Source organism: Zophobas morio, unplaced genomic scaffold, assembly GCF_036711695.1.
Source record: "Zophobas morio isolate AGI-343-1 ecotype UQ-CSIRO unplaced genomic scaffold, CSIRO_AGI_Zmor_V1 ptg000014l, whole genome shotgun sequence".
Lineage (NCBI taxonomy): Eukaryota > Metazoa > Arthropoda > Insecta > Coleoptera > Tenebrionidae > Zophobas > Zophobas morio.
This window is the reverse complement of record NW_026972119.1, coordinates 15590509-15611915: the sequence shown is the minus strand read 5'-3', so window position 1 is coordinate 15611915 and position 21407 is coordinate 15590509. Positions and strand designations below refer to the sequence as shown.

Here is a 21407-nt window from a genome sequence, read left to right as displayed (position 1 = left end):
AGAAACGTCCTCCAGTAGGCCATGAAATAAATTGTGTACATTCTGATGTTGGCAACACCCACACGTTCCTTGTTTGGTTTGAGAGATACGAAAAAATAACTACAGTGACAGTGTCATTGTTTTTAAAAGATATTTCATTTCGTTATGACTGGTATTATCTATATTTATTTAATTTATAAGGTTTACCATAAAATAAAGCCCTGTCTAAATAACTTTAGACTTACCTTATTTTCCTTTCTTAAAATTGCGCCTCTGCAATTTTCATCTTGATATTTTTACTTCCAAGCTTAAGAAAATGAAACTCAATTTAATTGAGTCCATCGGGCAATAGGCTACTTTCATGTTTTTGACGTTTCACGTTAGCTTTCTTTACCTTCAGAAATCATTGTACAGAAAGTATTTAAGAAGAGTTTGTCAAGATTGCAACGAAAATCTGGTGGGATGGACGGTGACGGTCCGGAATTTCGCCGATAACACAAGGGGATGGCGTGCCTCGGTGTTAAGCCTTGGCCCAAATAGTGCCGCTGAAATAGAAACAGGCCTAGCGGACCTAGGCTTATGCGGGGACTTTCACGCCACCAGGGGTGGCGCCTTAGGTCGGGAGCGGTGGACGCTCGGGCGCCAGATCTCTCTCCTGGGGAACAAACAAAAAGAATAAAACGCCCGGTATGGTCGTTCCCTCCTGGACCGAGACTTTCTTCAGGAAGGGCTCCTCTTGGACCTGGGGACGACGAACCTGGAACGGGAAATCGGTACTTCCGGTGGTCGGTTCTTTCAGCTGGGGTTCGGCACTTCAAAAGTAGCTCTCACTTTGGAGAAACAGCCACAGCACTTCTTTTTCATCCGAAGCCTCAAGACATATTCCCTTTTTTCGAACGTGGATTTTCAGTTGGCTTAAAAAAATAAACTCTAGTAAAAACAAAAGTTTATCAAAAAAATGGAATCCTAGGTTATTATTTATCAAATGTCATATCAAATTAAAGATATTTTCAAAAGCAACTATGTCATCTATCTTTCTTTATTCATTCTTATTTCAAATATTTTTTTTTGACGATTAGAGCACAACTTCTTATATTCCATAACCTACTTTTAGTTGATTTGTACAACTGGTTCTCAAGATATTTAACCGTTTCCATATATTATAACGACCCTATATATGCCAAAATTAGTCTTATCATAGCAAGTACTAACCCCGCCCACCCGCCCTCTATTTTCTTAGAGGACATGCCATTTTCCAAAATTACTACGTGAAAGATGTTGTTAAATAATCATGTTGTTAAAAAAAATTTTTTTTTAATTTTTTCATGCGTTATCACGGGGGGGGGGGAGCTTCACTGCAAAATCGATATTTCTCTGCAAAAATTTACCATTTTAAACATGTTTTAAGTATTTTATTATGAAAAGAAAAACGTACAATAAAAGGCAAAATCTAGGCCCCGCCCACCCACTTTATCTCAATTGTGATGATATTTTATTATTCGTCGTGTGTCAGGGGGTGGAGCTTAATTGCAAATCTCGTTTCTCTCTAAGAAATTACCATGTGGATCATGTTCTTAAGTAATGGTGTTGTTCAAAGAAAAAAAAAGGCCAAGCCCAACCCATCCGCTCTGATTTTATTTGTGATGAATGTGTCATTCGTTATCAGAGCGGGGGAAGACCTTAACTGCAAAATCGATATTTTTTTACAAAAATTTACCATTTCAAACATGTAAGTGTTTAGTTATGAAAAAAAGAATGAACATTAAGGAAAAAAGGCAAAATCTAACGATTTTATTTCTGTTCACGAAGTTCCACCGTTCATTCGGACCAGATAAAATCAATCAAATAAAAGTAATCACGGAAACGGAGTGGGTGGTGTTAATTATATGTTCTTCTGTAGATTAGGAATGGGAACTAATAGAATGTAGGCTGTTAAAAAAGAAAAAAAGTGCTAATTGTAATTTTTTGTTATATTATTTGCTATAAAATTTATTTCTTATTTCACATGAAACCAATGAGAGAACGGGTGGGTGGGCGGGGCTAAGTTTAAGTTTTTGTTAGGAAGTCTTTTATAAGCAAACAGTGGATTTTTCGATAAAATAGTACATAAAGGTACTTACATATTACAAGGTCACATATAGAATGGCTTGAACACAACACATTTGTTAAAAAAAATCATTAACGTTAAGGGTATGGAAAAATAGTCATCCGTTTTCGTCAGTTTGTCTGTCTGCCGTCTGTCCTGATTTCTATTAGACAGACAATAATATCCGAAATTACAAGTTTTTTTTTAATTAAATCAAGGAGAGTTCATCTAATTTGATCGAAAATTACGGTAATATTGCACCCGACTATATTTAATAATTTTAAAATAATAATAGTTATTATAATAACAACTCATCAAAGCTTAATTAATTGATAAGTCCTCTCCTCTGTTTTAACGAGACAAAATCAATCAAATTCCATTTTCTTGTACTACAAATACATGTGGCCGCTGATGTTTTTAGCCTGAACGTGCTTATAGACGAATTATTTCGAACTGTAAGCATAAACACTAGAAATTAAGAATGTTTATTACTGTTGAGAGGACATTTTCCCCGTAGGTTATCTGCTTTAGATATATTTTATACTTACGCGCGCAAGGCCTGAGGGGGTGTTATTTACGCCACTGGTTTTCACTTTATCGAGATTATCACAAAAGAAAAATCGCAAAAACTAATTATATAACTTCAGTGGGAGGAAGTTCTGTCGAAATAAACTTCGACGATTTTTTTTTATTACTGTCTCAAATATTTCCTCTATTGTAAGGACTAAGGAAACTAATCGGTAATTATTGATTTCTCTTTTTTTAAAGTTTACTATATTCAGCTTTCCAGTTATTTTATAAATATCTTCTCACGTAAGCAATGATTAATTAATTAATTAATATTTTTAGCCAATGAAAGGGCAACTGGAATTATGAGTCCTCATTAATACAACTCGTCCTAGACTATTTTACATTTCGAATGTATCTAGAAATTCATATTCGGCCTGATTTAAAAAAATAATATTGCTACTAGAAAGCACTATGTGGTGACCCATAATATCAAAAAAAAACTATTATTGTTGTCGCTGCTCGCACTAAAATTCGTAAAAAGGTTGTCATTCTTAACTGCGACATGACAACTTCGTGTTGAAGTTAAATTAAAATAAAAATAAAAAATACTGGAGAGAGGTAGAGCTTTATTGTGATTTCACATATGTTAATTAAGCTTGGTGAACTTGGACTATATTAACATAAGTAGCTAAAGTAACTTTTGTTGTAAAATTTTAATCGGGTTGTAGCACACTTCTCAAAATTGGCTCAATCTTGGGAAACTAGTTCCGAATTCACGATAAAGAGCGTAGAGAAGTGAAGAATTTAAGGCTTCATGTGATTTTTCGTTAAAAATGAACTTTTCATTATTTTTATGGTTGAGGATATAAGCTATTCATTTGAATAGCGACACGCTCGACCTTGAAAATCGATACAGTTTTGTTTGTTTCTCATCGATTTTATTCTTTTATTTTTTGCTTGTTTTTTTTTGCTTCACGTTATCGGGGTTTCATTAGCGGCTGTAACTATCAGACAGGATAATAAAATCCAACGCTTTTGAAGTCCTGGTGCATATTTGTTGCCTATAATAAAGTAATTTATTCTCAGCGCTGAATCAGGCGATTTAACGGAAAGCTCAAAGAGATCTATACAAACCAAATAACAAATCAGGTAAATTTCGTCACTTCCGAAGTTAGAACTTGTCGTTGTTACCGTCGAAGTTAAAAACGTACCATTAAATATTCTTTATACAAAGTTGGAGAAGTTCGTGCCAGATTCTTAAAAAAGCAAAACGACGACTAGGTGCCGAGACGAAGTCGTTGATCTCGTCGACCTTAACACGTTAATAACCGAACTGCCAACAAGTGCAAAACGTCATTTTCTCCCAAGTTTCAATTTTAAAACTTCAGCTAGTAGCGCATGAAAGCATCCAGCACCTGAGCTGTGAATTGTGCCGCGCTTCCGAGAATTAAAAGTCGGAAATTCGGGTCGAATCTGATCATTAAACAGAATTTACAGCGGCTGCAGGGGCGTAAAATCCGCGATAACTTAGGTCAACACGCGGATGATTCGCAAACACGAAAAATTTACTTTGTCCCTCTTTTGTGTTTTTAGTGGCCAGCATCGACGGCCCGGTCCTGAACATTTCTGGGGTGAGCAGGCAACAAATGGGGCCTTACCTGTGCATCGCTTCCAACGGGATTCCTCCATCTGTCAGCAAACGCATCATGCTCATCGTGCATTGTAAGCGTTTCGCCCGTCCATGGCTCATTCTCATCCGCTCTTTTCCAGTTGCCCCAATGATGGAGATCCAGAATCAGCTCGTCGGAGCTTACGAAGGACAGCAGATAACACTCGAATGCCGCTCGGAGGCCTATCCGAAGTCTATTAACTACTGGACCACTGATAAAGGCGAAATCGTTCCACAGAGTTAGTACTTTTTTATTATTTCTCCGTGTAAAAGGAAAACGTGTTGCTTTTTAGATAAGCTCCGGCGCAGGTTGACCGCTGTTCTCTCGAAAGCTTAGATCACGATCGGCCGCCACCTATGGGTTCGACGCCGCCCCCGCGTTATTATGTTATTGTCTCCTCTTTCGGGCTCTTTTTTTTAATTACGATGACGGCTTTGTTCTCATTTTCGAGGTTTGTCGCGCCACTTTTATAACTTTTTTTTATTAACGAGCTCGGTGACTTCTCATTAATTTCCGCCTCCCGGGGTATAATAATTTTATCAGCTTCGATATAAAGGGACGACCACACGGAGGAAACGCCACACGCGCAATATTTCTAAGATAATAGATGTGACTAAATATTTGAACGAGGTCGCCCACAAAACTTTCTTTTATTGTAGGCCCACGATAATTTTTTATAAACGTAAATATTTTGTTTTATTAGATCAGGGAAAATCTTATCCACGAACGCGTCCTGTGCCACTAGAAAGACGGTTCATATTTATGTGCATTTTAAAAAAAAACTTGAACCACATTTTTTTTATCAGAACAACTTTTATGTGTCTCCAGACAGGGTCGTACAAACCGCTTGGTCAATTTTTGTGACACCAGATTTAGGTATTCCAGTAAAACTGATAACTTTGCCTAACTACGCTAAACTATGTGTTTTTGACGAAGCCAGTAAAAATTATGCCATTTTATTGACGACCGGAACATTACCCGGAAGACTGCTCAATGCTGTAAAACCCTACCCTCCATTCTATCGCCAGTGATCCGTTGCATGAATGATAGTATGAGTGGTATGCGGCATTAAATAGGGAATGGCTAATTTTATTACGCTTTTCACGCCATCTTTGCATGTTGTTTAGTGTGCTATTAAAGTCGGTTTTATCGCATACTATCGACATTTTCACCAGTAGGCCACATACTGGTTCTAATAAAAAAATGGCCCTCAATTTACGGCTAAATTGTTTCCTTTGCACACGTAATGGGGATCAAAAAGTTTTTAGATTACAGTTGGCCATGGAAATATTGTCATGTCTTTGATTACACTGCAAATGTCAAGACATGACTAACATTTCCATGGCCAACTCTAATCTGAAAACTTTTTGATCACCCGTTATATATTAAAAATGTATTCAGTTTATATTGTTATCTACTCTTTAATTAATGTTTTTAGCTATATGTTGTGCTGGATCGCAGGAAGAACTTTAAATCCGTTTTATACGTTTTCCTGGCCATTAATTTTGTATCTGCTACCCTTGTTTTTTCGACTGTTTAGAAAACGTCAACTCAATTAAAACATGCATTTTTTAATGTATTTTTTATTACACAGGGTGTCCCAACTGTCTGGGGGTGCATGATTAATTTTTTTTTATACAGTCTGAGACAGCTCTTTAGGGCTACAGTATAAAAAAATGATTTCAAATAAACAAGGATTTAGTTTGAAAATTCAACACAAGGGCTACATTTTTTTGTCACACCCTTTATATTTTTAAAAATTTAGAATCCACAAAGAAAAAACTCAAGGTGTATTAATTTATATTTTATCTGTGACTAAATTCACAGATTGTCAATTTCTCATATGTATATATTATTTAAATGAGACACCTCGTATTTTATAACTTTTTGATGTGATATCTACGAATCTTTTTTTAGTTTTCCTACAATATTTGTCTGTAAAATATATAGTATATGCTATTTAAATCAACACCATTTTAGTGTGAAATTTGTAAATAAAACACCTTATATATTTCAAAATAGTTCTAAATAATAGCCCTAAGTACGAGCTCTGCTAGACGCCATTAAACGATTTTTTCCAATGTCCAGCGATAAATGCGTAATTTTCAGCCATCAAATGTTGTGACATCCTGTACACTTTATGTCAGTGTTAAAAAATTTAAACTTTATTTAAATGGAAAACAATTTTCTACAAATATTTCAAACATAGAAGGGTTTCGTTTCAAAATTCCTCACAACAGCTATAGCTTTTTGTGTTACACCCTATATATTTTTATATATTTAGAATCTTTAGATAAGAGAAGATAATTATTTTTTTTCAACAAAACTCTTCACTATATTAGCCGTTCTAAATTAAAACTAGTCATATTTAAAATTTTCCTAAAGCCTCCATATTTAAAAATGGAGGTCTAGAATTTTGCATAAAATACTTTACTTGACAAATGAAGGGAAAAGTCAAATGTGTTTTAATTTATTGATACGGGTGAGCAAATTTGCAAATTGTCAATTTCTTATATTATTGAAATGGGACACCCTGCATTTTATGACATTTTTCAGTTTATATATAGCAAACTTCCTGTTGATGACAAGTGACAATGAAATACTTTATATATTTCCAAGTAGTTGTAAATTATGGCCTTCAGTGAGTTTTATTAGACCCCATTAAACGATTTTTATCAATAACTCACAATAAGTGCTCCAGTTTCAGGCATTAAATCTTGGGAACACCCTGTGTATTTTACGTCAGTGTTATCTAATTCAAACTTCATTTAAATTGAAAACAATTTTTTACAATTATTTCCAACGTAGAAGTGTTTGATTTGAAAGTTCCACACAACAGCTATATTTTTTTATGTCACACCCTGTATATTTTGATACAATTACAATCCTTGTTATAAAAGAAGGTAATATTTTTTTTTCAACAACAGTCTTCATCATATTAGCCCTTCTATATTAAAAATGGTCATATTTAAAATTTTCTCAACGTCTCCATATTTAAAAAAGGAGGTCTAGAATTTTGGATAAAACACTTTGCTCGAGAAGTGTAAGAAAAACCCAACTGAGTTTTAATTTATTTTTGAACGCGATAAAATTCGCAAATTGTCAATTTCGTATGTTGGTCAAATGCATCACCCTGTATTTTATGACATTTTTGACTTTATATTTCAGAAGCTTCCTCTTCATTACAGGTTTTTTAAGATTAGTATTAACAGTTTTTTTATTAGGATTAGGATAAAGCCTAACAAACCTACTATAAAAAAATCCTTTTAAGGACCAAATACCACAACTTTTTTGTTTAATTTGTAAACGAAACACCATGTATATTTAAAAATAATTGTTATTTATAGCCCAAAATGAGTGATTTTAGACGAGATTAAGGGAATTTTCCAATAACACACGATGAAATACGTAATTTCCAGATACTAAATGTAGAAACATCCTGTATATTTTACGTCAGTGTTGTATAATCACATATTTGCAACTCAATTATTTTTTATAATTGAAAACAATTTTGGGCAATTATTTCAAATATGGAATAGTTTCGTTTGAACGTTTCACAAAACAGCTATAAGTATTTTTTTATGTCACACCCTATATATTTTTATACATTTAGAATCCTTGTTATAAAAGAAGATAATAATTTCTTTCAACAACAGTCTTCATCATATTAGCCCTTCTATAATAAAAATGGTCATATTTAAAATTTTCTCAACGTCTCCATATTTAAAAATGGAGGTCTAGAATTTTGGATAAAACACTTCACTTGAGAAGTGTAAGAAAAACTCAACTGAGTTTTAATTTATTTCTGAGCGTGATAAAATTAGCAAATTGTCAATTTCGTATGTTGGTCAAATGGATCACCCTGTATTTTATGAAATTTTTGACTTTATATTTCAGAAGCTTCCTCTTGATTACAAGTTTTTTAAGATTAGCATTAAAGTCTTTTTATTACGATTACGATAAAGCCTAACAAACCTACTATAAAAAAAACCTTTTAAAGACCAAATAGCACAACTTTTTTGTTTAATTTGTAAACGAAACACCATGTATATTTAAAGATAATTGTTATTGATAGCCCTAAGTGAGTGATTTTAGACGAGATTAAGGGAATTTTCCAATAACACACGATGAAATACGTAATTTCCAGATACTAAATGTAGAAACATCCTGTATATTTTACGTCAGTGTTGTATAATCACATATTTGCAACTCAACTATTTTTTATAATTGAAAACAATTTTGGGCAATTATTTCAAACATGGAATAGTTTTGTTTGAACGTTTCACAAAACAGCTATAAGTATTTTTTTATGTCACACCCTATATATTTTTATACATTTAGAATCCTTGTTATAAAAGAAGATAATAATTTTTTTCAACAACAGTCTTCATCATATTAGCCCTTCTATAATAAAAATGGTCATATTTAAAATTTTCTCAACGTCTCCATATTTAAAAATGGAGGTCTAGAATTTTGGACAAAACACTTCACTTGAGAAGTGTAAGAAAAACTCAACTGAGTTTTAATTTATTTCTGAGCGTGATAAAATTCGCAAATCGCCAATTTCGTATGTTGGTCAAATATATCACCCTGTATTTTATGAAATTTTTTACTTTATATTTCAGAAGCTTCCTCTTGATTACAAGTTTTTAAGATTAGTATTAATAGTTTTTTAATTACGATTACGATAAAGCCTGACAAACCTACTATAAAAAATCCTTTTAAAGACCAAATACCACAACTTTTGTGTTTAATTTGTAAACGAGACACCATGTATATTTAAAGATAATTATTATTTATAGCCCTAAGTGAGTGATTTTAGACGAGATTAAGGGAATTTTCCAATAACACACGATGAAATACGTAATTTCCAGATACCAAATGTAGAAACATCCTGTATATTTTACGTCAGTGTTGTATAATCAGTAATCACATATTTGCAACTCAACTATTTTTTATAATTGAAAACAATTTTGGGTAATTATTTCAAACATGGAATAGTTTCGTTTGAACGTTTCACAAAACAGCTATAAGTATTTTTTTATGTCGCACCCTATGTATTTTTGCAAATTTAAAATCCTTATTATAAAAAGAGAAAATCGATTTTTTTAACAAAAGTCTTCAGCATATTAGGTCGTCTTATTTTAAAAACGGTAATGTTTCAAATTTTCCCAACGCCGCCATATTTAAAAATGGAGGTCTAGGATTTTGCACAAAATATTTTACTAATTGTACCTTGACAAACGTAGAAGAAACTCAAGTGTATTAATTCATTTAGAGAGATTACTAAATTCACAATTTGTCAATTTCATATATTATTCAAATCACTCTGTATTTTATGAAATTTTTGAAATTATGTCTTAATCCTTATATAAGTATTTTTTTATTTATGATTACCATGACAAACCTAACAAATCTACTATCAAAAAAACTTAAGAACCAGTTCAAAAATATTGTTAAATAAAGGGCCTACCATTTAAAAATTAGGAAATGGACCATTGGCATATTTAACCACCCGGTATCAATACATTTAGTCCTTCTTGAATTTTTATATATCTGTTAAAATTACGTGACCATCAAGCATAATTAAAATTCCAAGTCTAAATTTATCACAATTTTCAAAATTTAACTGGAAACATTTTCTTACAGATTTCGACATCCAGAAGTTAGTATCGGATTTGTGTCATTAATGACTTTTGCAGAATCGCCTACTGAGATATTGCAATTTTTTGGATTTAAAAAAATATATTTTCAAACCGAATATTTTCAGTCTTGCACTGGAAGCATCAAACTTTTTCAAAAGCAAAATTTTCTGTCTGAAATTTTTTGAAAATTATCGTTATTAAAGTTAAAATATAAATTTGAAAATTTAACTAAGGGCATCTTCTAATAGAATTCGAGCTCAAGAACTTAGTTTCGTCCTCATTTCTTCTGTAGTTTTTGCCATTTTTCCAAAATCACCCAGTGTATTATTGCAATTTTGATCAAAAAACTTTAGCGTGTAACTTGTAGATGAAACACCTTATATATTTGAAAAAAATGTAAATTGTAACCCTACTTGACTTATATTAGACCCCAATAAACGATTTCTGCCATAACCTACAATAAAATGCTTAATTTTCAGCCACTAAATGTTGAGACACCCTGTATATTTTATATTACTGTTCTATATTTTAAACTTCATTTTTCCGTTTTTTGGCAAACTGAAAATAATTTTCCACGGTCTGTCTGAATTATTTCAAATATCCAAGATTTTCATTACACAGTCCCATACAATAGCTACATTTTTACGTATCGCACCCTATATATTTTTCCAGATGTAGAATCCTTATTAGTTATTATAAAACAACAAAATCAATATTAGACACAACGGTTTTTTTAACAACAGTTTTCAACATATTGATCCTTCCAAATTAAAAATGATCATATTTAAAATTTTCCAGCGCCGCCATATTTAAAAATGGAGGTCTAGAATTTTGCACAAATTTCTTTATTTACCTTGCTTTAACAAATATAGAAAAAGCTCAGGGGTGTTTTAATTTATTTGTACAGCTACTAAATTTGATATTCTTAGTCTCTTACATTATTCAGATGGGACACCCTATATTTTATAATATTTTTGAACTTATATCTAAGAGGCTTCCTTTTGATGACAAGATTATTAAGATTCATCCGGACAGTTTTAAAATTATGTTTAGGTTAAACTCTAACTAACTTAACACCAAAGAAAACTTTCCATAAAGACAAGTTCAAAAATTTTGTAAAATACTGCACGTTCCATTTGAAAACCATGAAGAAACGAACCATACTTAACTACCTAGTATAAACAAGTTTAACCTTGGCTGACTTATATATTTATTAAGATAAGGTGACTTAAAGACGCTATTTTATTTTCATAAAAAATATATATATTGTAAAATTTATAACGTATTCCGTTTAAAACATACAACTGTAGCGTGTGACTTGTTATTGAAACGCCTTATATATTCGAAAAGAATTGTATTTTTTTTTTCAATAATCCACAATTAATGCGCAATTTTCACTTGGGACAGCCTGTATATTTTACGTCGGTACTACATAATTTAAACTTCATTATTTCAACTCATCTATTTTGTGGCGAATTTGACGGTTCAGATAAAATTTTAATTCTTAATAAAGAATTTTCAGAGTTACTGAACTGAAGCGAGCTAAACTGCTTTACGTCATCTATTACTAAATTTCCGTTTTTGGTGGCATTAAACCCGCGTAATAACTAAGTTAATTATGTCTAAAAATCGATCCGGGAAATTGGAATAATTCGAGTCAGTCCTAATTTAATTTTGTTATACACATATGACATCTGATTGACATATGTAGATTTCATGAGTCCTCGATTTACTGTGTTGCAAGCTTCCGTGGCTGCTTCCATTTTCGGTCTTCTACTTAGTAACAAGAAGTGAATTAATACTTCGGCTGTCCCTGATATTGTTTATTAGGTTATTAGGTTTCAGTGGCAGTAAACAGTCAAAGTGTCATTAAATCTAGCTTTTAGCTCAATTTTTTTTTTGAAGTATGTCGGCAATAAAACGATTCTTTTTTTGCTCGGGAGCATTGTCCCTCGCGTGAAACTGCAGCCGCAGCCATCGGCAATAATAATGTGGCGAGATTGGTCGTCAATCGATGAAATACCGTAGTGACGTAGCCGAATCGATATTTTTCATGCTGAAAATTTCAGCACGAAATTATTATACGGATTTTATATCCGCCATAAATCGTAAATTATTCCGCATTTCCAGGTGGAAAATACGAACCATCGTACTCGACCACCGGCTACCAGATCCACATGAAACTGACCATACGGTCGATAGGTCCACAAGACTACAGGGACTACAAGTGTGTATCGAAAAACTCCTTGGGCGATACGGACGGAACCATCCACGTTTTCGGTAAGTTGATTACATTGATATTTCTGAATGAATTTTAAATGATTAGGAGAAGAATGAACCGAAAGGGGAAACTTATTCTGGCTCTCGACTGAAATATTTCTTCTTTGACTGGTGGAGCGAGCAATCGTGTTTTATGCATCAAAAACTAAACTAAATAACTTCGCTCCACTTTACTAAATACACAGCCATATTCCTAATTAGGCATTTGTGCTTTGAGACTAGTGGATTTCTAATTTATTTTTGAACTAAATGATGTTGTACATTAGTGTGCTAGGGTTGAGGGTGTACCTATTAAATATTAATTGAAATCGACGACCACGTAAGTTATTGTTATATATTGAATTTGCGTATTTGACAGACGCAACAAACACGTTATGTCACGTTATATATAGGTATGAGAATAAGCGATTGATTTGTAAAGTCTGTAAAGATTTTTTGTTGAGTCAAAATCGACAAAAAAAATCGTCGAAGACGCTTCTTCGCAATTCTTCAATTTTTAATTTTTGTCTCTTTAATTTTTCGATTTGAGTTTCTCGCGTTTTCCATTTTTAATTTTCGTTTTGTAATGAAAGCTGTGAGTCATTCTTCTTTGGGAGTTAATCAGGACAAGGAAGAAAGAAATTTTCCAATAGAATATTCTGAAGATAAATTTTATAGTTCATGGTTGCGGAATCTTATAACAATATTAAGTTCTACCGCAGCAAAATCGAAATTTTTTTTTGCTTGTTCTGCACACTTGAAGGAAACTAAAGATAAAATGAAAGCTTTATTGGAGGTAAGACAATAAAATGTGTATCAATAGAACACCTGTGGCCATCTGAACGTGTATGGAATGTTATAGTATATGCAAGAGACCTTCACAAAATTCTGTTGGTTTTATGACTTTGGGATAATCGCTGTCCAATCGATTATCACGTAGATGATAACTGGGAATCAAGGAAAATATGTAAGTCAGCAAATGGCATTTATCCCGTGATGGCAGATTTCCGTTAGATGTTACACTGTGATGCTCCAAATGTGATACACCTAACACTGATTATTATCTAAGATTGACCAACACTAGTGTAAACTCTGTTTCACAAATCATAGATACGAAAATAAAGTTCGAAATTATCGCTCTGGAATTCAGATTTATGAAAAGAGAAGTCTTACTCGAGATCTTAGAAGTTTTACGTCTAGTAGATGTTAAAGTTGTAAAGTCGCAGTTTTATCTATGAAAGTGGAACGTCTGTATTAGTTATAGGAAACTAAATTCGCATATTTGTGGGAAAACTGACCGTGTAAATTCTAAATTTAGAAAACCTATACCATTTTCTGCCGCTTTATGGATATTTTTACCACGTTATAACTAGTTTAATTTAACGATTTAAAAAATTTGCCTGTAAAAGAGCTCCAAATTTAATTACTCTATAATTATTCCGGACGAATTTTTCATGAAGTGCAGTGCAAATGAACTAAATTAATTACCTCGCGACGTAAAAAATTAACACGAATAACAGCAAAGTGAAAGAAAGTGGTGGAAATTATTTTTAGAGATATACTTTACTGCATTCAATAATTCTAGCCGTCTGGGTGTCTAGGCACTTTTCACTAAAAAATACGCTTTTTATTCGTTAAAATGTTATTAAATGGAATATATATGTAAATTTCAAAATGATGGAATATTTAGAGAGCTCTAAAACAGAAAATGCATTTATGTTATGAAAAGCATAACATACGCTTTGTCGGATGAACACGGAATTTCCAGCATTTATCGAATTTAGGTAATGTGTTAAATGGATTTGTTTTTAAGTTTTTTTAATAGCAAGTGATTGTCAGGAGAGCTTTCCGGTTATTGTTTACAGGCTTTGGTAATAAAAAGTGTAAAACATTTTTTTACGAATGTTTTGAAAAATTAGATATGGTGATATTCGTTTGAACCAGAATGGTGAACCGCAGAAATACTTGATTTTGAGGCATACAAAGAAAAATGAAAAAGTGAAGAAGGCAATAAAGAAAGCAAAACAAGAATAATGAACAAAATTCGGAGAGAAAATGGCTCAAACAACAGAGATAAAAATTTTTTTTTCAGAATATTTAAGGAGTTAAAACAAAAGAAGGAATATAATGTGAACAACACAAAAGACAATTACACACCAAGAAAAAATAATGGATAGATGGTAACAACTATTCCAAGAATTGACGGAGGATGAGATCAAGAGGTTTTTTCATTCAAATTTTTTCAAATTCTTTCAAAAGCAATACATCAGGAACTCTGGAAATTCTTTTAAATTATTTGAGAACAACATCTGGATCCCCGACATACTTTAAATTCTTTGATCTTCAAGATTCTTTCATTTTTTTTCAAAAATAAAACACCAAGAACGCCGAGATCCTTCAAATTTATTTTAAAAAAAGGACAATAGGATTCCCAAAATTCTTTCAAACTCTTCCTAAAGCAAACCACCTTAAGAGCCAAAATTCTTTCAAATGCTTTCGAAGAATAAAGCGTCGAGATTCTTTCAAAAACAAAACACCAAGAACCCCGCGGTTTTTTTAACTCTATCAGAAATAAAACAGTTGGAACCCTTGAAATTCTTCCAAAAAAGCAAACTAAGGGTCCAAAGAATCTTTCAAATTTTTATTAAAGCAAACCAACTAAGGCGCCAAAATTCTTTCAAATGTTTTCAAAAAGAAGACCTCCGAGATTCTTTCAAATTTTTTGAAAAAGAAAATACCTGGAATCCCCAAAATTCTTTTAATTGACTTGAAAAACAAAAACATCAGGAGCGCTGGAAGTTCTTGTCAATTTTTAAAAAAGACACCAAGGATCCCAACACTTATTCAAATTCCTGAAACAAATACCAAGAAACCAGAGTTCTTTCATATCTTACAAAAAAAAAACATCTGGAGCTCTCGAAATTTTTTAAAATTCTTTCAGAAAAGAATACTATAACCAGAACTGGTGTTAATTTTTGTTCTAAATTCTTTCATAAACAAAACACAAAATCCTCGAGATTCTTCTAAATTCTTCATAAAACGACATTTCTGAGTACCAAGATTCCTCTATAATTTTTCAAAATCAAACACCAGAAACACCGAGGTTCTTTCATAAACAGAACACCAGTAGCCCCCAATGAATTCTTTTCAAAAATGACGCTGGGGTTCCAAGAATTTTTTCAAATTCTTTCAAAAACGAAAAAAAATCGCCTATATTCTTTTAATTTTTTTCAAAAACAATACACCTGGAACTTACAAGGTTCTTTTAAATTCTTAAAAAAAAGTTTCTTTCAGGAATGAAACACCTACAACGAGATCCTTTTAAATTCTTTCAAAAACAAAACACTTGGAGGCTCCACGATTTTTATAAAATCTGAAAAAAGACACTTCTGATCCCTAAGATTCAACGCCCGAGATACTTACGAATTCTTTCAAAAAGAACACTAAGATTCCCGAGATTCTTTAAATCTCTTTTTAAAACAGCCACCAGGGGCGCTAAAATTCTTTCAAATGTTTTCAATAAAGAAAGCCCTGAGATTCTTTCAAAAACAAAACACCAAGAACCCCAAAATTCTTTTTAATTCTTTCATAAACAAAACAGTTGGAACCCTTCAAATCCTTTTAAATTCTTACAAAAAAGGACAATAGGAGTCTCAAGCATCTTTTAAATGTTTTCAAAAACGAAACACCAAGAACTCTGAGATTTTTTTCAAATAATGTCAAAAAGAATATACTAAAATCCCGAAAGTTTTTCAAATTCTTTGAAAAACCAAGCATATCAGGAGTTTCTTGTCAGTTCTTAAAAAAAAAGACAATAAGAGTCTCAAGACTCATGGAAGTTCTTGAAAAAATACCAGGAACCCTGAAATCTTCCAAATTCTTGCAAAAACAAGACAGCTGGAGCTCTCGAAGTTCCTTTAAATTCTATCAAAAAAAGACACTAGAGGTCCCAAGATTCTTTCAAATTCTTCTTAGAACAAATCACAAGTGGCGCAAATTTTTACTAAATCCTTTCAAAAACAGAATACTAGGGGTCCTTGTGATTCTTGTAAGTTATTTACGAAAAGACACTTCTGAGCACCAAGATTCTTCCAGATTTTTTCAGAATCAAAACACCAGAAACACTGACATTTTTTCCAAAAATGATGCTAGGGGTTCCAACAATTTTTTCAAAAACAATACACCTAGAACTCCCAAGGTTTTTTTGAATTCTTAATAAAAAGACAATAAGGGCCGCAATTTTTTTTTCAGATTATTTCAAAAACAAAATATCAGGGATCCCGAGATTCTTTCAAATTCTTTCCGAAATGAAACACATACAACGGAATTATTTGAGATTCATTCAAAAACAAAACGTCTGGAGACTGCAAGATTTTTCTAAATTCTTTCATGGCTTTTCAGAAATAAAACCCCAGGAACCCGCAAGGATATTTTAGAATTCTTTCAAAAAAGAGGCTTTAAAAATCTTCCAAATGGTTTCAATAAACAAAACCCCGAAATTTTTTCAAAAAGAAAACACCAACAACCCGGAGTTTCTTTTTCAGAAATAAGAGTTCTGGAACCGTTCAAATTCTTTTAAATTGCCAAGAGTCCTAAGAATATTTCAAATTTTTACTATAAGTAACCAACAGAGACGCCAAAATTATTTAAAATATTCTCAAAAACAAAACAGCAGAAACTCATATTTTCACAAATTGTGTCAATAGGAAAATACCAAGAATCCCAAAAATTCTTTTAAATTCTTTGAAAAACAAAACATATCAGGAGCTCCGGATATTCTTTTCAACTAACAAAAAGACACTAACACCCCAAGACTCATTCAAGCTCTTTAAAAAAAAAAAAATACCAAGAACTCCGAGATATTCTAGACTCTTACAGAAAAAAAAACAACTGGAGCCCTCGAATTTTTTTTTATTTTTTTCAAAAAAGACACTGGATGTCCCAAACTTCTTTCAAATTTTTCTTAAAACACACGACAACTGGCGCAATTTTTTTTTTCTAAACCCTTTCATAAACAAAACACCAAGGGCCCTTGAGATTCTTCTAAATTCTTTACAAAAAGACACTTCTGAGCACCAAGATTCTTCCAGAATTATTCAGAATCAAAACACCAGAAACACCGAGATTCTTTCAAAAACAGAACACCAAGAACTGACAATATTCTCCTAAGTTCTTTTCAAAATTCTTTTAAAAACGAAACAAAAAACAGCCTATATTTTTTTTTAATTTTTCAATAACAATACATCGGGGATCTCGAGATTCTTTCAAATTCTTTAAGAAATGAAACACTTACAACGGGATTCTTTTAAAATCATTTAAAAACAAAACACCTGGAGACCCTAAGATATTTCTAAATTCTTAAAACAAGACACTTTTGAGACCCAAGATTCTTTCATAGTTTTTCATAAATAAAACACCATTAACCCCCAAGGATACTTCAGAATTCTTTAAAAAAAAAAACTGGGATTCCCAAGATTCTTTCAATATCTTCCTAAAAGGGGCGTTAAAATTCTTCCAAATATGTACTTTAAATAAGTAAAACCCTCAGATTTTTTCAAAAACAAACCACCAACAACCCCGAGATACATTTTAATTCTTTCAGAAATAAAAGGGGTGGAACATTTCAAATTGTTTTAAATTCCCAGGAGTCCCAAGAATCTTTCAAAATTTTACTATAAGGAACCAACTGAGTCGCCAAAATTTTTTAAAATGTTCTCAAAAGCAAATCAGCAGAAACTGAGATTTTTACAAATTGTGTCAATAAGAATATACCAAGAATCCCAAAAATTCTTTTAAATTCTTTGAAAAACTAAACAAATCAGTAGCTCCAGATATTCTATTTAATTAAAAAAAGGCACCAAGAGACCAAGACTCATTCAAGTTCTTGCAAAATACCAGTAACCCCGAGATCTTCTAAATTCTTACCAGTAGTTCCAAAATTCTTTCAAATTCTTCTTAAAACAAACCACAACTGGCACCAATTTTTTCTAAATCCTTCAAAAACAGAACACCAGGGACCCTTAAGATTCTTTACAAAAAGACACTTCTGAGCACCAAGATTCTTCCAGAATTTTTCAAAAGCAAAACGGCAGAAACACCGAGATTCTTTCAAAAACAGAACACCAAGACCTCGCAATATTCTTTTAAAGTCTTTTCAAAAATGACGCTAGGGATTTAAAGAATTTTTTCCGATCCTTTCAAAAACAAAAAACAAAACCGCCGATTTCTTTTAAATTCTTTCAAAAAAATGATAAGAGCCCCAAGTTTCTTTAAGATCATATCAAAAACAGATCTTCACGAATCCAAAGATTCTTTAAATTTTTTTCAAAAATGAAACACCTACAACCCACGAAATTTTGTTTAAATTCTTTCAAAAACAAAACACCTGGCGGTCCTAAGATTTTTCTAAATTCTTAAAAGAAGACACTTCTAATCCCCAAGATTCTTTCAGATCTTTCCAAAAACAAAACCCCAGGAACCCCGAGATTCTTCCACATTCTTTCAAAAAGACAACATCAAGAACCCCCTAAATACTTTAGAGTTTCAAAAAAGGACAATAGGATTCCAAATTTTATTCAAACCCTTTCAAATGCTTTCTGTAAATAAATACCGGAGATTTTTGCAAAAATAAAACACCAAGAATACGGAGATTCTTTTTAATTCTTTCAAAAAAGGACAGTAGGAGTCCCAAGAATCTTTCAATATTTCATTAAAAAAAGCTAAAACTAAACTAAAAGGAATCCTGGGATTTTTCAAACTCTTAGAAAAAAGAAGATTAAAGGTCCCAAGATTCTTCCAAATCCTCTTAAAAACAAACAAAACACTAGGAGCTTCCAAGATTCACCTAAATTCTTCTCAAAAATGACGCTAGAATTTCTAAGAATTTTTTCCGATCCTTTCAAAAACAAAAAACAAAACCGCCGATTTCTTTTAAATTATTTCAAAAAAATAATAAGAGCCCCAAGTTTCTTTAAAATCATATCAAAAACAGATCTTCACGAATCCAAAGATTCTTTAAATTTTTTTCAAAAATGAAACACCTACAACCCACGAAATTTTGTTTAAATTCTTTCAAAAACAAAACACCTGGCGGTCCTAAGATTTTTCTAAATTCTTAAAAGAAGACACTTCTAATCCCCAAGATTCTTTCAGATCTTTCCAAAAACAAAACCCCAGGAACCCCGAGATTCTTCCACATTCTTTCAAAAAGACAACATCAAGAACCCCCTAAATACTTTAGAGTTTCAAAAAAGGACAATAGGATTCCAAATTTTATTCAAACCCTTTCAAATGCTTTCTGTAGATAAATATCCGAGATTTTTGCAAAAATAAAACACCAAGAATACCGAGATTCTTTTTAATTTTTTCAAAAAAGGACAGTAGGAGTCCCAAGAATCTTTCAATTTTTCATTAAAACAAGCTAAAACTAAACTAAAAGGAATCCTGAGATTTTTTAAACTCTTACAAAAAAGGAGATTAGAGGGCGCAAGATTCTTCCAAATCCTCTTAAAAACAAACAAAACACCAGGAGCTTCCAAAATTCACCTAAATTCTTCTCAAAAATGACGCTAGAGTTTCTAAGAACATCTGTAGGCTCGCTCCAAGACTTTTCTAGATTCTTAAAAAAAAATTTTTTAAAAGCAAAGTTTCACAAGCCTCCCTGATTCTTTTAAATTAAAAAAAATATCAAAAACCCCAAAATTTTTTTAAATTTTTTCAAAAAAAAAAACGCCGACTATCTCGGAAAGAAAAGGACACGATGAGCAGAACTAATCACAGGAAATAGATTCAATATAGCAAGAAAAATTATGTCTCACTAATCAGAAGCAACAGAAATGATGAAATTAAGAAAAGCACATATCGGAGAAAAATAATGGAAAGGAAAATAAAGAAAAGATTAAAACGAGTATAGCGAAACGTAATGCGGGTTAAGAAAGGGAAGAAGCACACAAGACCTAATATTTGTGATCAGGCAAGTCAGCAAAAAAATTATAAACAAAAAGAAGGAGCGGTGTTTTTGATCTCGATTTCGTCTCCGTCAAAAATAGACGCTTTGTACTGAAAGATAACTTTTCCTATATTATTACAAAATTATGTAATGTATATATAAATAGAACATTTTGTAGCCAATTTTCTTCAATAGCTGTGCACACACACTTCATAAAATTACATAATGTACACACTCAAGTCAAAATTTTACTATGAGAACAATATCTCGACATCTTCCTACAAAACCACTATAAATAAAGATATTGTAGTTTTGTTATAAGGCTCTTTACACTGGATAATGACTTTTAATCAGCATTGACAGATGACTGACATTATATTTCAAAGTTTCTACAGAAAATTCTTGTTGAATTATTACCTATTATAAAATGCTAATATTCAGTTTACATAAAGACGGTGACAGTGACACCAAATTAATCAAAGGTAATGTACAATTAATGTATTTTAGCTAGAATTTAAGTGTAAACTTATTAGCACTTGCCTGTCATAGAGTTTCCAGTTCATTACAGTAATATAAAATTAATTAACTGATTATTGGTTTTAACACTTTAAAGGCAAATATTCAACACTAAGTCTAAAATAAAATACTCAGTTAATTTTATTGTGGTTTCGTACTTATACGTGAAGTGAACAAAGAACTTGTGGTTTCTTTAAATGTTTGTCGCTCGTTGACAATACTTATCGCAAATAATCCTCTTAGAACCTGCACTGATCCTTTGTCAATAATGCCAACACATTTTATTTCCAGGCAGCGAAACCATAAAAATAGATCCCCAGTTGAGGTGATCTAAACGTAAATACTTAAAAAGACAAACTTTATCGACTAATTTGCCAACAAATGGTCATTCTGTGTACGCCCGCTATTAAATTGGACGTTAATACAATTTCCTTCTAGTATTTTGATGCGACTCTAAGGGCGATTAAGATTTTTCGATATTTATACGTGGAAGAAACAGCTTTGCAAAGTACGTATTTATAAGACATAATAAAAGAGCGTTTCGGTTCATTCATTCCCCTTGTGTAAAACCCCGAACAGTTTTCGTTTGATTGACAGGCATTAAATGTAGCTCATATTTTTTACAGCCATACCTAAGCCATCAAAACTTTCAAATGGTTTATCAAGGAAAGGTGAGTTCGTAACATTTAACCCCGAAAGTTGGAAGGTACGTGACGTAATTTATAAAACTAAGCCGGCTCTCTCTGTGTCGGTAATTTATCGCGCGGTGATGCGTATTTATGTTCCATACGAAG

At 32.2% G+C, this 21407-nt stretch overlaps 1 protein-coding gene across 2 annotated transcripts in view; it reads left to right on the top strand.

Moving 5' to 3' along the window:
• Window positions 1-21407, top strand: part of LOC135128994 (neurotrimin-like) — a 263914-nt gene that overhangs the window by 201970 nt on the left and 40537 nt on the right. For both annotated transcript variants that reach the window (XM_064056078.1, XM_064056077.1), the window contains exons 5-8: window positions 4169-4297; window positions 4346-4483; window positions 12021-12170; window positions 21240-21284. In XM_064056078.1, the coding sequence (XP_063912148.1) occupies window positions 4169-4297; window positions 4346-4483; window positions 12021-12170; window positions 21240-21284 (462 nt within the window). The remainder of the gene's footprint in view (window positions 1-4168; window positions 4298-4345; window positions 4484-12020; window positions 12171-21239; window positions 21285-21407) is intronic.